The sequence below is a fragment of the Dendrobates tinctorius genome, unplaced genomic scaffold, assembly GCF_039654945.1.
Source record: "Dendrobates tinctorius isolate UK_male_01 unplaced genomic scaffold, ASM3965494v1 ptg000066l, whole genome shotgun sequence".
In the NCBI taxonomy this organism is placed as follows: Eukaryota; Metazoa; Chordata; class Amphibia; order Anura; family Dendrobatidae; genus Dendrobates; species Dendrobates tinctorius.
Genome location: NW_027361734.1, coordinates 2,930,528 through 2,946,548, shown reverse-complemented (window position 1 = coordinate 2,946,548; position 16,021 = coordinate 2,930,528). Strand labels below are relative to the sequence as shown.

Genomic DNA, 16,021 nt, shown 5'->3' with positions numbered 1-16,021 from the left:
AATACATGGAGCTGGGCTGTTTGGCTCTGTTGTCTGATTAACGGGTCTCTGTCAGTACAGAATGACTGTTCAAACCAAGTACAGGCGCTTGGTGCTCCAGGGCGGGGAAATCATTAATATACACCGACCCTCCTGCTTGTTTTCCCTCAATCTCCACCCCTTCTTTGATTGACAGCTCTAGCTTCTAGGGCCAGAAAAGGAAGATGATTGGATGAAGCACCAAGCGCCTATTAGAACCGCCATTCTGTGCTGACAGTTTCTTTAAGGCCGGGGTCACACTTGCGAGAAACTCGCACAAGTCTCGCCCCCTCAATATTTGGCACTGCCGCCGGCACTTGGGACCAGAGCGCTCAGCTGCATAGAAATACAGGCAGCCACACGCTTCGGTCCCGAGTGCCGGGTATTGATTGTATAGAGTGAATGGAGGGCACCACCAACAAAATACACTTTTATATGTAAAAGCAACAGGTCTCACCAGGGTATGCAAAAAGACATATAATCAAACAGACGAAAAGATCAAACCCATAATAGGGAGTACCTCAATTGCATATATATATATATATATATATATATATATCAATCACATGTATGCTTGATACAAAAATCTTTTCATTTTTATTATTCACCAAAAAGTATTATACAAAAACAGAACAAGACATATACAGTATAAAAACAATTAAAATTGCATCTATGTGCAAAAGGACTCAGACCTGTATGTCACCCCTTAATATAAAGGTCATGGCAAACCACACAAGGCTCCCACAGGCAACGCTACAATGATGGATAAATGAAACTGGCTCAGTATAGTATATCTACCAAAGGATATGCATATATCTGCAAAGCTCACTATATATGCATACGTATGCAGAGTGATAATTAGTGCAAATAGTGGTAACCATACAATACCAAGAAATGGGCCATCAACATTTGTGAGCAAAAGATAAAAACAAAAGGAGTCCCCAGCCGGAGAGACAATAATAGGTCCTCAAAAAAGGGGATTTGTTCACCAAATTAAATGTAAAGGACACATGACAAATAGAATGATCCCAGAGATGATAGAACCGAATGAGTGTGTAAAAAACCACACTCATATCATGTTAAATGAAGACCCAGGATAATGGTATATCACAGGGTATAAAGCAAGCCAGCAGCGTCTCCAAAGATCAGGGGAGCCGATGTGTGGGATGAAGTCCCACGCGTATCGCCACACAGAGTGGCTTCCTCAGGGGTAAATAGCATGGTGACGCTGCTGGCTTGCTTTATACCCTGTGATATACCATTATCCTGGGTCTTCATTTAACATGATATGAGTGCGGTTTTTTACACATTTATCCATCATTGTAGCGTTGCCTGTGGGAGACTTGTGTGGTTTGCCATGACCTTTATATTAAGGGGTGACATACAGGTCTGAGTCCTTTTGCACATAGATGCAATTTTAATTGTTTTTATACTGTATATGTCTTGTTCTGTTTTTGTATAATACTTTTTGGTGAATAATAAAAATGAAAAGATTTTTGTATCAAGTATACATGTGAGATAGATAGATATATATATATATGCAATTGAGGTACTCCCTATTATAGGTTTGATCTTTTCTTCTGTTTGATTATAGTGTCGGGTATTGAGACGCTTGCGAGTTTCTCGCAAGTATGACCCCGGCCTAAGGTTGCTTATCAATGGTGGTGCGATGTGTCGGACCACCACCAATCTGATATTGATTACCTATCATACATCAGCAATATCTTTAGCTCAACAACTGCTTTAAAGTGAAGTCAGGATGTGAGCGCTCTGTCTTCCTCGCACACACACAACTTTATTAGCTAGGGATTTTCCAGCAACGAACTTATTAGCTCTGGACTTACCAACAAAGTTGAAAAGATCTTGACAAATCTCTTCTATTTTCTGTAGAGATTAAAATGCAGTAAAAATGTTAAATCCACAAAATGTCAACGCTTTTTGCTGATGTCCATTACTGGTTTAACCCATTTTATGAGGTTGAAAATCTACAGTAAAATTTGCCACGAAACTTAAAATTAAAAAAAAAAAAAATCAAAAAAAAAAAAAATCTGTCCTATGTGCAGGACAGCCTTAAGGGTGAGTTCATATTTATTTATTTATTTTTTTTTTGGGGGGAGGGAGGGTGTTCCTTTGGAGCTGGTACTCCCCTATGAAAAAGACAATGTTTTTGAGGTTTTTGAAGTTTATGCTCAAAACACTACATGGAACCACACCCTTAGCTTAAGGCTATGTGACCACGTAGCGTTTTTCAAGCTTTTTTTTTTCCCTGAGCAGAAACGCATGCCCTTGCCAGGGAAAACGCATGCGCTTTTTGACACGTGTTTTTGACGCGATTGTCAAGCGTTTTGACATGCGTTTTCCTATGCATTTTTGCAATTACAGTGTATGTATGTAATGAACATGCTGCATTTTTCCCGCTAAGCGTTTCCGCAATGGAAAGAAACGCACCATTAGCACAACATGTGCTTTTTCCATTCTATTACATTAGATGCTTTTCTTAAGCGTTTCCGCAGCAGAAACGCTTGTCTAAAAGCGCTGCGGAAACGCTTAAAAAACGCAACGTGGGCACACAGCCTTAATGTGTGGGTTTATAGTAATCGTGTTTATGCAACTTATTTGTTTTTATTTTATTGTTCTTTTCTAAGGTTTGAGTCCTCCTCACACGCAATAAGTATGAGCGCTTATCTGCGAGAACAAAGGAGAGAATTGTACAGCAAAAGCGGGGAGCTTCAAGGTACACTTTACACCTTCGATACTTCTTTGTTATGAATGTGGCCCCCAAGTCACATTATAGCCCCCAGGATTATACTTAGTTATATTGTGCCTGGGATTATTTCTTTGCAATTTTTTGTTTGATAGCCATGATATTTTTCAGGTAGATCAAGAACTAGTTTGCTTAGTAAAGTACGAACTCTTTTATTTCCTTCCTTGTTTTCAGAACACTAGCTGGTCAGTGTCTTTCTTTTTCTAGAACACAGCAGAGTCAGGATGGTGCCTTTCTATTAATGCAGTCACTTTATCCAGGCTTTATAAGGCCACTTATTTCTTTTCCTTTTTCTTTTTTTCTCTCCCCCTCCTCCCGCCCCCAACACCTTGGATTAGCCGCAGTCTCTCTACAAAGACCATCCAATCAAGGAGGGTTTATTAAAACCAGGAGCTTTATGACTGAGAATTAATTAGTAGAGTATTTTCATGCAAAACATCCAATTTTTTGATTAGCAACAGAGCAGGGCTGCAATTAACACTCTGGGAAGCTTTAGATTTCCAGCTTTTTGATTCTCCGGAAATAAGATTATCAAACGGGGTCAGGCACTTGACAGCGGAGAGTTTCGACGTGTAAGAAAATAATTTGTTTCTTGATTTTGTTGGTTAGATTTCATTAAGACTTCTGTCTGGGGGAGGTGTTGGGGTGGTGGGGAGCCAGTAACAATAAAGAATAGATAACGTATCTGACAATGCAAGACGTCACTTACTTTTTTGTAAAAATCCTTGTCTTGACTTTTAAGTAAATCATTTTGTGCCATTTTCATATTCATGAACATTCCTTGTGCATAGAATGTAAACTCCCTTCACGCCGTTATGTGCCATTTTACTTGACCTATTCACAGTCGAGACCAAAAGTGCAAGAAAGGCAATTTACTATGCCATTGATTGTAATTCAGTACATTTCTCCAGAGAAATTTTGAAGGTCTGTTATTAAAATATTATTGGGTGGTTTGGGGAATTTCTATATCAGTATATTCCCTAATGAAATAATAAATTGGCTTCATATTGGCTTCGTAGAGGTGAAGCATTAGCTTGTGGCCTCTATCACTGACTGACATCAATATTTCCTGAAAAATCACAAAAAATAATATAAATATATATAAAGCATAATATATAGATGTGTATGTGTGTTTGTATATATGTGCGTGTGTATGTATGTATGTGTATGTATGTGTGTGTGTGTGTATATACACTCACTGGCCACTTTATTAGGTACACCTGTCCAACTGTGTGTTAAGACTTAATTTCTAATCTGCCAATCACATGGCGGCAACTCAGTGCATTTAGGCATGTAGACATGGTCAAGACAATCTCCTGCAGTTCAAACCGAGCATCAGTATGGGGAAGAAAGGTGATTTGAGTGCCTTTGAACGTGGCATGATTGTTGGTGCCAGAAGGGCTGGTCTGAGTATTTCAGAAACTGCTGATCTACTGGGATTTTCACGCACAACCATCTCTAGGGTTTACAGAGAATGGTCCGAAAAAGAAAAAAAATCCAGTGAGCGGCAGTTCTGTGGCCGGAAATGCCTTGTTGATGCCAGAGGTCAGAGGAGAATGGGCAGACTGGTTCGAGCTGATAGAAAGGCAACAGTGACTCAAATTGCCACCCGTTACAACCAAGGTAGGCAGAAGAGCATCTCTGAACGCACAGTGCGTCAAACTTTGAGGCAGATGGGCTACAGCAGCAGAAGACCACACTGGGTACCACTCCTCTCAGCTAAGAACAGGAAACTGAGGCTACAATTTGCACAAGCTCATCGAAATTGGACAGTAGAAGATTGGAAAAACGTTGCCTGGTCTGATGAGTCTCGATTTCTGCTGCGACATTCGGATGGTAGGGTCAGAATTTGACGTAAACAACATGAAAGCATGGATCCATCCTGCCTTGTATCAACGGTTCAGGCTGGTGGTGGTGGTATCATGGTGTGGGGAATTTTTTCTTGGCACTCTTTGGGCCCCTTGGTACCAATTGAGCATCGTTGCAACGCCACAGCCTACCTGAGTATTGTTGCTGACCATGTCCATCCCTTTATGACCACAATGTACCCAACATCTGATGGCTACTTTCAGCAGGATAATGCGCCATGTCATAAAGCTCGAATCATCTCAGATTGGTTTCTTGAACATGACAATGAGTTTACTGTACTCAAATGGCCTCCTCAGTCACCAGATCTCAATCCAATAGAGCATCTTTGGGATGTGGTGGAACGGGAGATTCGCATCAGGGATGTGCAGCCGACAAATCTGCGCCAACTGTGTGATGCCATCATGTCAATATGGTCCAAAATCTCTGAGGAATGCTTCCAGCACCTTGTTGAATCTCTGCCACGAAGAATTGAGGCAGTTCTGAAGGCAAAAGGGGGTCCAACCCGTTACTAGCATGGTGTACCTAATAAAGTGGCCAGTGAGTGTATATATATATATATATATATATATATATATATATACACACATTCCTCAACATTGAAATTGCAACACCAAGTGATGACAGGTGAAACATCATTTTGAAATCCCTCTAACATTTTTAGTATTAGTATACCACTAACATTTTTAGTATTAGTATTTTTAATATAGTATTTAGTAGTAGACACTTTGGAGAAATGGCCAGTTTTCAGACACATGTTTCAGCGTGTTTGCACCTCATCAGTGTAGTACAGTGAAGTACTGGTTTTGAAGGGTGAGAGTCTTCTGACGAAGTGTGAGGGTTAAAGTGTCTCCTTGTGGAAAGTACCTTGTCAGAGTTATGAGACCTTTAGGCCATGTAGTGCTCCTCTGTGAATTGTAAATATGGAAAAAAGGGGTTCAGGATGCAGCCAGGCCCCTTTATGAGTGGGTGGTTGTTCTCATCAGTGGAGGGCACCTGTGCTGCTCCAGCCTTTATCGGTGGGGGCCTGCTGCGTCCTGCTAGTGCATTGGTCATTTGACAAGGTTTTGGTGAGACTATTTTCTTATGATGTTTTTCTGAATTTTAAATATGCAATTCATCGCTTCAGAGAGGAAGAGGAGCTGAACGCTAGTGCCAACTGTTGGAAGTAACAATTCTAAAAGTCATTGTCAACCCTTTAAAAAGTCACATTAGCTGAGTTAACAAATATTTAATTTTGTTATTTTCCTCTTTTTTATTTTAAATAAACCTTTTGAGCGCTTTGCCAATAATTAAATTATCCTTATGGATCCATGGGCAAATGTTGCTTGCCTGATGCTGTAGCTTTATCCTTTAGAAATGCTTCTCTGACGTCCTTATGTTTCCATATTTCTAATCAAAATCTTATGTAATAAAACAGCATTTGCTGTAATGGAATCAAGCAAGAAATGGCTATGCTAGGGTTCTGATTTGTTTTGGCCACATGTTCATGTTGGCAGGGCCATGCATCCAGAATGTTATTTCCGTCAGATACATGACATTTCATGTGGGATCATTTGAGCTGGATTGAATGGATAGTCCATATGTTACATGCACTCGGTTTATTCTTTTTCATAAATCCTTTCTAAATAACATTTATCCATTCAGAACATTCATGATTATACCTTGTTAAAGGCTGTGTTCACACTACATTCGAAAGCACGGCATGGATAATGCCAGTCATCCAATGAATAGAATACTGTTGGTTTCAGTACTTTAGTTTTCATTCCCCTCTCATCTTCTTTAAGATTTATATAAAACATCAGTATTTTTTTCCCATTGTAAAACTCAGAAAGAAACTTAATTTTGTTCTATTTCTTTTCTCAGTTTCAAAAATACCTATATTTTTAAGGATATTAGTAACAAGATTTGTTACTAACATACAGTGGGTACGGAAAGTATTAAGACCCCTTTAAATTTTTCACTCTTTATTTCATTGTAGCCGTTTGGTAAATTCAAAAAAGTTCATTTTCTTTCTCATTAATGTGCGCTCTGCACCCCATCTTTACTGGGAAAAAAAACAGAAATGTAGAAATTTGCAAATTTATTAAAAATTACCACATGTTGTGTATACTCGCTGCCTCGGAGTAATCCTTGACGCTGATCTCTCCTTCAAACCACATATCCAAGCCCTTTGCACTTCCTGCCGACTTCAACTCAAAAATATTTCATGAATCCGTTCATTCCTCACCCAAGAATCTGCAAAAACCCTAGTCCATGCCCTCATCATCTCTCGCCTTGACTACTGCAACCTCATGCTCTGTGGCCTCCCCTCAAACACTCTCGCACCCCTCCAATCTATTCTAAACTCTGCTGCCCGACTAATCCACCTGTCCCCCCCGCTATTCCCCAGCTTCTCCCCTCTGTCAATCCCTTCACTGGCTCCCAATTGCCCAGAGACTCCATTACAAAACCCTAACCATGACATACAAAGCCATCCACAACCTGTCTCCTCCATACATCTGTGACCTCGTCTCCCGGTACTTTCCTGCACGCAACCTCCGATCCTCACAAGATCTCCTTCTCTACTCCCCTCTTATCTCCTCTTCCCACAATCGCATACAAGATTTCTCCCGCGCATCACCCCTACTCTGGAACTCTCTACCACAACATATCAGACTCTCACCTACCATCGAAACCTTCAAAAAGAGCCTGAAGACCCACCTCTTCCGACAAGCCTACAACCTGCAGTAACCACCGATCGACCAAACCGCTGGACGACCAGCTCTACCCTCTCCTACTGTATTATCACCCATCCCTTGAAGATTGTGAGCCTTCGCGGGCAGGGTCCTCTCTCCTCCTGTACCAGTTATGACTTGTATTGTTTAAGATTATTGTACTTGTTTTTATGTATACCCCTCCTTACATGTAAAGCGCCATGGAATAAATGGCGCTATAACAATAAATAATAATATATATTTCACTATCACAGGAGTGTTGAAGAGTGCTTTTATACATGATATACACAAATACAGTATATATACAGTAGATAGCGCTTTTAATGGGGTCTTTTTTCAATCCTTTTGACTAATTGGGATATGTTTTAAAATGAATTCTTAAGCACTGCCGTGGGGAGAATAGCGCAGAGATATAGTTAAATTGAGGTTTTTTTTTTCCTTGAAGCTCAAGCAAGAGATGCCATGCTGTGTCTGTCATTGATGTACTCATGTATCTTGTTAACTTTGTGCAGCTACTGTTGAATGGCTGGGATTTCAATTCCCTTGGGGGGAGGGAGTAGGAGGATTTTCTCATGTAAGGCCACAGCTATACCTATACTTTTTGTAACAATACTGATTGATTTTAACTATTAAATCTCCATTTGTCCTCCAGACATATGGTGACACAAAAACTGTCTAAAAAAGTGTATTTTTTTTCACTAGTAGTAATAATACATAATTGTACTGATCCAAGGAATAAAGATTGATTATAATGTGTTTTTTTTTTCTCCTATTGCTTCTCAGAAAGAGTTAATAAAATTTATCAAATTGTGTACAACAAATTTGTATAAGCATATAATATGTGGACAGAAAAGTAAAAAAGTTCTGTATTTTGGAAAGTGATGGTAATAGAAAAAAATGTTCATGGTGGATCTTGGTGATCTTTTGTCCTACTGTACGACTGATCAATTTTCCTACAGTAAGACACAGGAGAGTAAAAATGAGGTAGGGGACATGGCTAATCTCTTGAGACTGAAGATTGTTCACATAAGTTTCTCAATTTTAACTCTAAAATGTGACCAAGTAGATTTAAAAAGATGAAGGGAGGAAATGTGATTTTTTTTTTTTTTGTTTGTTTAAAGGGAATATGTCACCTGGTTTTTGTTGCCTCGTCTGAGTAGAGGCAGAGACCCTGATTCCAGCTCTATCATTTAGGCCGGTTTCACATTTGCGTATGAAGGAACTAAATGAAGAAGAATGTCCAGCTCAACAGCGTAGTGAAAAACAGTTTTTTATTCACTACAAACACATTCCATAGAGAGGATTAAACATCAGCTGGGCATTCTTCTTCATTTGGATTTCCCACGCCCTGACACAGCGGGTCCATGCTCCAGGCATTACCAAGATGTAGAAGCGGTGATCTGGAAACTTTTCTTTTCTCTGTATGGAGGAGCTGCAGATGGCCGCACCTCCTCCGGTCAGCTCTGCCTCTGTCTGCATGTGGCCTGCGTACCCTGTCTTTAGCATTAGGTACACAGATCATGCCGATGTATGCGGATGCCTCCGTATGCGTCGTTTTGACGGTGCGGCGACTGCACCAAAATGCAACACGTTGCGTTCGGGGCAGGTCGCCGCACCGTCAAAACGACGCATGCGGAGGCATCCGTATACATTGGCACGGCCTGTGAACCTAATGCTAAAGATAGGGTACGCAGGCCACATGCCGACAGAGGCGGAGCTGACCGGAGGAGTTGCGGCCGTGGGTGGAGATTCACAGAGGAAGTCCACAGCCCTCCACAGCTCCTCCATATGCAAATGTGAAACTGGCCTTACTGAGCTGTTTGCTGCAGTTTTGCAGTTTAAAATGAGAGGATTTTTTTTTCTGGTGTGTATCTACCAGTTCTCTGAATGCTGAGCTCTATATAACCCCACCCACTCCATTGCTGACAGCTTTCTGTGTACACCTTGCATAGGCAGAAAGCTACCAATGTGTGTTGGGGCAGGGTTATAGATCTCACGACTATGGATGACTACATGGCAGCAGGTTTATTAGTTTGCTAGTGATTTCCTTATTAAAACTATGATTGTCAAAACTACAAGCAGCCCAATAAGTGACATATCACTGTAATCAGGTCTCTGTCTCTACATCATGTTGGTCTCGGATTAGGTGGCAAAAAGCCTAGTGACAAATTCACTGTAAGGGGTTTAGACACATGAACAAGTAGTGAACAAAAACTATATGTAGATCAGATGATATGTACAGCTTGTCTATAAAATGCCCTTTTTAGGCGGTTTTAGAACACATCTGTGACTACAACTTGGCTATGCTCAATACAGGACCATCACCCCCTCCCTGCTGCAGGAACTTGACCCCTGAAGCTCACCTAAGATTGGCTTGTGGGTATCGCACACGGCTCACAAGAAAGTCCATGCACTGAGAACACCAAGGTCAAAACTATTAGAAATCCGAACTACTAAGACACTAATGAGAAAAAATGAATCAGGTAGTTGTCACACATGCGATACGGAAAATGGACCTAAGTATAAGGGGAAAGGATAGAGAGGGAGATTTAATAGGAACATACAGCTGGCTCTAGATATTCATTTATGGTTGGCAGGATTTATCATTTCCGCAGCTTTAGTTTATAGATTTTTCAAGCTTTGTAAGGAAAGAAGTTAGACAAGGTGGATTGTCTGATTCCAAGGTTTATCCTTAGTAACCATGTTGTCAAAAATTGCTTCCAGTCTCCTTCCTGCATAGAGAATGGTGTGCACTGTCATATGGAGGGATCTATGAACCTAATTGCCAGTCTCTTCCATGTGTGTATACACGGGATATGTGTAATCATCTTGTGACTATAATGAACTGTTCTCTGCTTCATCATCTGAAGGCATATTGTTTGAATGTTGGCAAAGTACTTAATGAATATTTTTAGAAAGTAATATATAAAGCTGGATATAGAGTTTTTGGAGGAAAAATAGGTATAAGGCTTCATTAAATCCATCCAAGATATCTTGTGTAATAAGACTGCGCAGGGCAAATTCTGGTATTGAACAGATGATCTCCATCAGAGCAATTCTGGGCACATTAGACTGATATAAAGAGCAATGTTACGTCATTTTGTCAGTTTATGATAAATGGACAGAATAAGGCGATACACACAACTGCAGAATGAGAACATGTCAATGTTTTTTTTATTTCAAACTGTTTATTCAACACAACATAAATTTTGTAGCTATATTGTGAAACAAAGGATAAGTATGGAAATAGAATTGTGCTTGATCCAGATGATATGATACAATATAAAACGGGGCACGGCTGTTAGTTTTGCAAACCTTAAAGGGCATCTGGCAGCTGATAAATGCTGACCGATCGACAGGCAGCATGTATCAGACACTAAAGAAAAACTAAAGAATTGAGCTGTAACACATGTTATGCTTCCTACATATGCTTCAAACATAAAGATACCCAATGTAAATTTTTGGTGAAGAATCAACAACAAGTGGGACACAATTGTGAAGTTGAACAAAATTTATTGGTTATTTTAAATTTTTGTTGAAATTCAAAAACTGAAAAGTGGGGCGTGCAATATTATTTGGCCCCTTTACTTTCAGTGCAGCAAACTCACTCAAGTTCATTGTGATCTTGTGGATCTCAGAATGATCCAACGTTGTCCTAAATGACTAATGATGATAAATATAATCCACTTGTGTGTAATCAAGTCTCCGTATAAATGCACCTGCTCTGTGATAGTCTAAGGGTTCTGTTTGATGCACAGAGAGCATCATGAAGACCAAGGAACACAACAGGCAGGTCCGTGATACTGTTGTGGAGAAGTTTAAAGCCGGATTTTGATACAAAATGATTTCCAAAACTTTAAACATCCCAAAGGAGCACTGTGCAAGCGATCATACTGAAATGGAAGGAGTATCATACCACTGCAAATCTACCAAGACCCGGCCATCCCTCTAAACTTTCATCTCAAACAAGGAGAAGACTGATCAGCGATGCAGCCAAGAGGCCCATGATCACTCTGGATGAACTGCAGAGATCTACAGCAGAGGTGGGACAGTCTGTCCATAGGACAACAATCAGTCATACACTGCACAAATCTGGCCTTTATGGAAGAGTGGCTAGAAGAAAGCCTTTTCTCAAAGATATCCATAAAAAGTGTCGTTTAAAGTTTGCGACAATTCACCTGGGAAACACACCAAACATGTGGAAGAAGGTGCTCTGGTCAGATGAAACCAAAATCGAACTTTTTGGCAACAATGCCAAGCGATGTGTTTGGCGTAAAGGCAACACAGCTCATCACCCTGAACACACCATCCCCACTGTCAAACATGGTGGTGGCAGCATCATGGTTTGGGGCTGTTTTCCTTCAGCAGTGACAGGGAAGATGGTTAAAATTGATGGGAAGATGGATGGAGCCAAATACAGGACCATTCTTGAAGAAAACCTGTTGGAGTCTGCAAAAGACCTGAGACTGGGATGGAGATTTGTCTTCCAACAAGACAATGATCCCAAACATAAAGCAAAATCTACAATGGAATGGATCACAAATAAACTTATCCAGGTGTTAGAATGGCCAAGTCAAAGTCCAGACCTGAATCCAATCGAGAATCTGTGGAAAGAGCTGAAAACTGCTGTTCACAAACGATCTCCATCAAACCTCACTGAGCTAGAGCTGTTTGCCAAGGAAGAATGGGCAAGAATATTAGTCTCTCGATGTACAAAACTGATAGACATACCCCAAGCAACTTGCAACTGTAATTGCCGCAAAAGGTGGCGCAACAAAGTATTGCATTAAAGGGGCCAAATAATATTGCATGCCCCACTTTTCAGTTTTTGAATTTCCACAAAAATTTAAAATAACCAATACATTTCGTTCAACTTCAATTGTGCCCCACTTGTTGATTCATCAAAAAAAAAAGTACATTTGGTATCTTTATGTTTGAGGCATGATATGTGGGAAAAGGTTGAAAAGTTCCAGGGGGCTGAATACTTTCGCAAGTCACTGTAAGTTAAGTGTGTAGGTGCACATTCACACTGGTTATTAACTCCAAGCCTGTTTTCACCTTCATGACGAGATCAAATTTCACAATTTTGACCACTGTCACTTTCAGGTAATAACTCTGGAATGCTTCAGTGGATCCCACTGATCCCGAGACTGTTTTTTCATGGCATATTGTACTTCATGATAGTGGTAAAATTTCTTTGATATGACTTGAGTTTATTTGTGAAAAAATCTAAAATTTTACCAAAATTTGGAAAATTTCGCAGTTTTCAAACTTTTCATTTTTATTGCTTTAAATCATAGTTATGTTCCACAAAATAGTTAATATATACAGTGGGTATGGAAAGTATTCAGGCACCTTTAAATTTTTCACTCTTTGTTTCATTGCAACCATTTGGTAAATTTAAAAAAGTTCATTTTTTTTTTCTCATTAATGTACACTCTGCACCCCATGTTGACTGAAAAAAAAAAACAGAAATGTAGAAATTTTTGCAAATTTATTAAAAAGGAAAAACTGAAATATCACATAGTCATAAGTATTCAGACCTTTTGCTCAGACAATCCTATTTAAGTCACATGCTGTTCATTTCCTTGTGATCCCCCTTGAGATGGTTCTACTCTTTCCTTGGAATCCAGCTGTGTTTAAACTGATAGGACTTGATTTGTAAAGGCACACACCTGTCTATATAAGACCTCGCAGCTCACAGTGCATGTCAGACCAAATGAGAATCATGAGGTCAAAGGAACTGGCCAAGGAGCTCAGAGACAGAATTGTGGCAAGGCACACATTTGGCCAAGGTTACAAAAGAATTTTTGCAGTACTCAACGTTCCTAGGAGCACAGTGGCCTCCATAATCCTTAAATGGAAGAAGTTTGGGACCACCAGAAATCTTCCTAGACCTGGACGTCCAGCCAAACTGAGCAATTGTGGGAGAAGACACTTGGTGAGAGAGGTAATGAAGAACACCAATATCATCGTGGCTGATCTCTACAGATGCAGTAGGGAGATGGGAGAAGGTTCCACAAAGTCAACTATCACTGCAGCCCTCCACCAGTCGGGCCTTTATGGCAGAGTGGCCCAACGGAAGCCTCTCCTCAGTGTCAGACATATGAAAGCCCGCATAGAGTTTGCTAAAAAAACACATGAAGGACTCCCAGACTTTGAGAAATAAGATTCTCTGGTCTGATGAGATGAACATAGAAATTTTTGGTGATAATTCTAAGCGGTATGTGTGGAGAAAAACAGGCACTGTTCGTCACCTGCCCAATACAATCCCAACTGTGAAACATGGGGGTGGCAGCATAATGCTATGGGGGTGTATTTTAGCTGCAGGGACAGGACGACTGGTTGCAATTGAAGGAAACATGAATGTGGCCAAGTACAGAGATATCCTGGCTGAAAACCTCTTCAAGAGTGCTCTGGAGCTCAGACTTGGCTGAAGGTTCACCTTCCAACAAGACAATGACCCCAAGCACACAGCTAAAATAACAAAGGAGTGGCTACAGAACAACTCTGTGAGCATTCTTGACTGGCACAGCAAGAGCCCTGAGCTAAACCCAATTGAGCATCTCTGGGGAGACCTGAAAATGGCTGTCCTCTAGCATTCACCATCCAACCTGATAAAACTGAAGAGGATGTGCAAGGAAGAATGGCAGAGGATCCACAAATCCAGGTGTGAAAAACTTGTTGCATCATTCCCAATAAGACTCATGGCTGCACTAACTCAAGGTGCTTCTTCTACTCAATACTGAGCAAAGTGTCTGAATACTTATGACCATGTGAATACTTTCCTTCCCCACTGTAACATTTCCCACATGTCTAATTTTCATCAAAACGACTTTTGAAACATATTTTTTTTGTTGGGAAGTTAAAGTTATGAGGGTTAACAGTTGACCAGCAATTTGTCACTATTCCAACAAATTTTACAAAACCATTTTTTTAGTGACCACCTCACATTTGAAGGAAGTTTAATTTGGTCTATTTGACAGAAAATAAACATAAGTGACACGATTCTAAAAACTGCACCCCTCAAGTTGCTCAAAACCATATTCAATAAATTTTTTAACTCTTCAGGTGCTTCACAGGAACTGAAGCAATGTGGAAGTAGAAAAATTAACATTTAATTTTTTTTACAAATTTTATTTTAGACCCAATTTTTTTTTTTTAATTTTCATAAGTGTAACAGGAGAATACGGACTCCAAACATTGTTGTGCAGTTTATCCTGAGTACGCTGATAGCTCATATGTGGGGGAAATCTACTGTTTGGGCGTCATGTCGCGTTTGGAAAGCCTTTGATGTGCCTAAACAGTGGAAACCCTTAACAATTTACCCCATTTTGGAACTGATCTAGTGTTATTTTTGTATGTGAATTTTATAATGTTGTGGCATATGTGAGTTGTGTAGAGTGCATCAGGTTGGTGTACGTCAGATTGGCATATGTGAATTGTGTAGTGTACATCATATTGTAATACATGAGTTGTGCATATTTTTTTTGTGCATCCAGTTGTTGGGACTATGTTTTGAGTACTGCTGTTTTTTCTTTTTTTCCCCTTTTTATGACTCTTCTTTTTTCTTAACTATTGTGCATTCTAATGTCATGATTGACACTTGCATCTCTGTTCAGTTCATAAGGATATATAACATGGTTTTATATTTATGCTGGGGACTTAATTAGCTGTTATGGTGGAGGGGCTTGGTGTGTTGGGCCCTGCTGCATCCATAGGAAGTTTCTTTAGACATGAGTATACAGTTTATGTCCTTGAATGTTTGAGGCCTCAATTCACCTATGAAATGTTCCATGTTATGGAGGGAAGTTAAAAAAATCACGTGCTGATGTCATATGTTTGCAAGAAACGCATTTATTGGAAGCTGATAATAGTAGACTCCACCATCCACAGTTCCCTCATAGGTTTTTCGCTAATAATGCAAGTAAAAAGGCAGGAGTCTGCATATTGATTAAAAACACTGTGGCATTTAGCAATATAGAGATGTATGCGGATCCTACGGGCAGATTTTTAATCCTAGTCTGCTCCCTCAGTGCTGAACTACATACGCTGGTGGTCGTGTATGCCCCTAATGAAGCCCAATGCACGTTTGCTTGCAAGGTGTTTCAGAAAATGATTGGATTGGCTAAAGGAGAAGAGATTATATGTGGAGGCTTCAATGCCCCTATAGATAGAGTGATGGACTGCTGTAGTAAATTAACCCATTCTAGGAGGAACCTGAAAGTAGTAGTGAAGGAATATCGTCTCCATGATTATTGGAGATATTCCCATGCTACGGAGCGTGACTATACATGCTACTCCTCCCGTCACCGGACATATAGTAGAATAGATTATTTCTTGGTTGACAATACGACTCTAAATAGATGCAGATCAGCGGATATTGGATTCATTACGTGGTGAGACCACACTCCGATATTCCTGAGACTAACTCTACATCATCAGTCTAATCCTTCTGCTAGGTGGCAGTTAAATACATCCTTAGGTTGGGTTCACACGTAGCGGAACTCTCGCGGAAATTACCGCGAGAGTTCCGGAATTCCATTCCGCTGGAAAATCGCATTTTAAATTCCCGCGATTTTCCCGCGGAAAAACTAGCATTTTGCAAGCGTAATTAGCTTGCAGAATTGCTAGCGTTTTCCAAGCGATCTGTAGC

General features: G+C 40.2%; 1 protein-coding gene across 3 annotated transcripts in view; it reads left to right on the top strand.

Annotated features, from left to right (window-relative positions):
- Nucleotides 1-16,021, top strand: part of EXOC4 (exocyst complex component 4) — a 685,438-nt gene that overhangs the window by 171,888 nt on the left and 497,529 nt on the right. For 2 of the 3 annotated variants that reach the window (XR_012233307.1, XM_073580982.1), the window contains exon 9: nucleotides 2,664-2,752. Coding sequence is in view for 2 of the 3 variants with exons in the window: in XM_073580982.1 (XP_073437083.1) it covers nucleotides 2,664-2,752 (89 nt within the window). In the remaining variant the exon portion in view is untranslated. Of the gene's footprint in view, nucleotides 1-2,663; nucleotides 2,753-7,253; nucleotides 7,546-16,021 lie in introns of those variants that run through there. The other variant, XM_073580983.1, reaches the window with a different exon arrangement.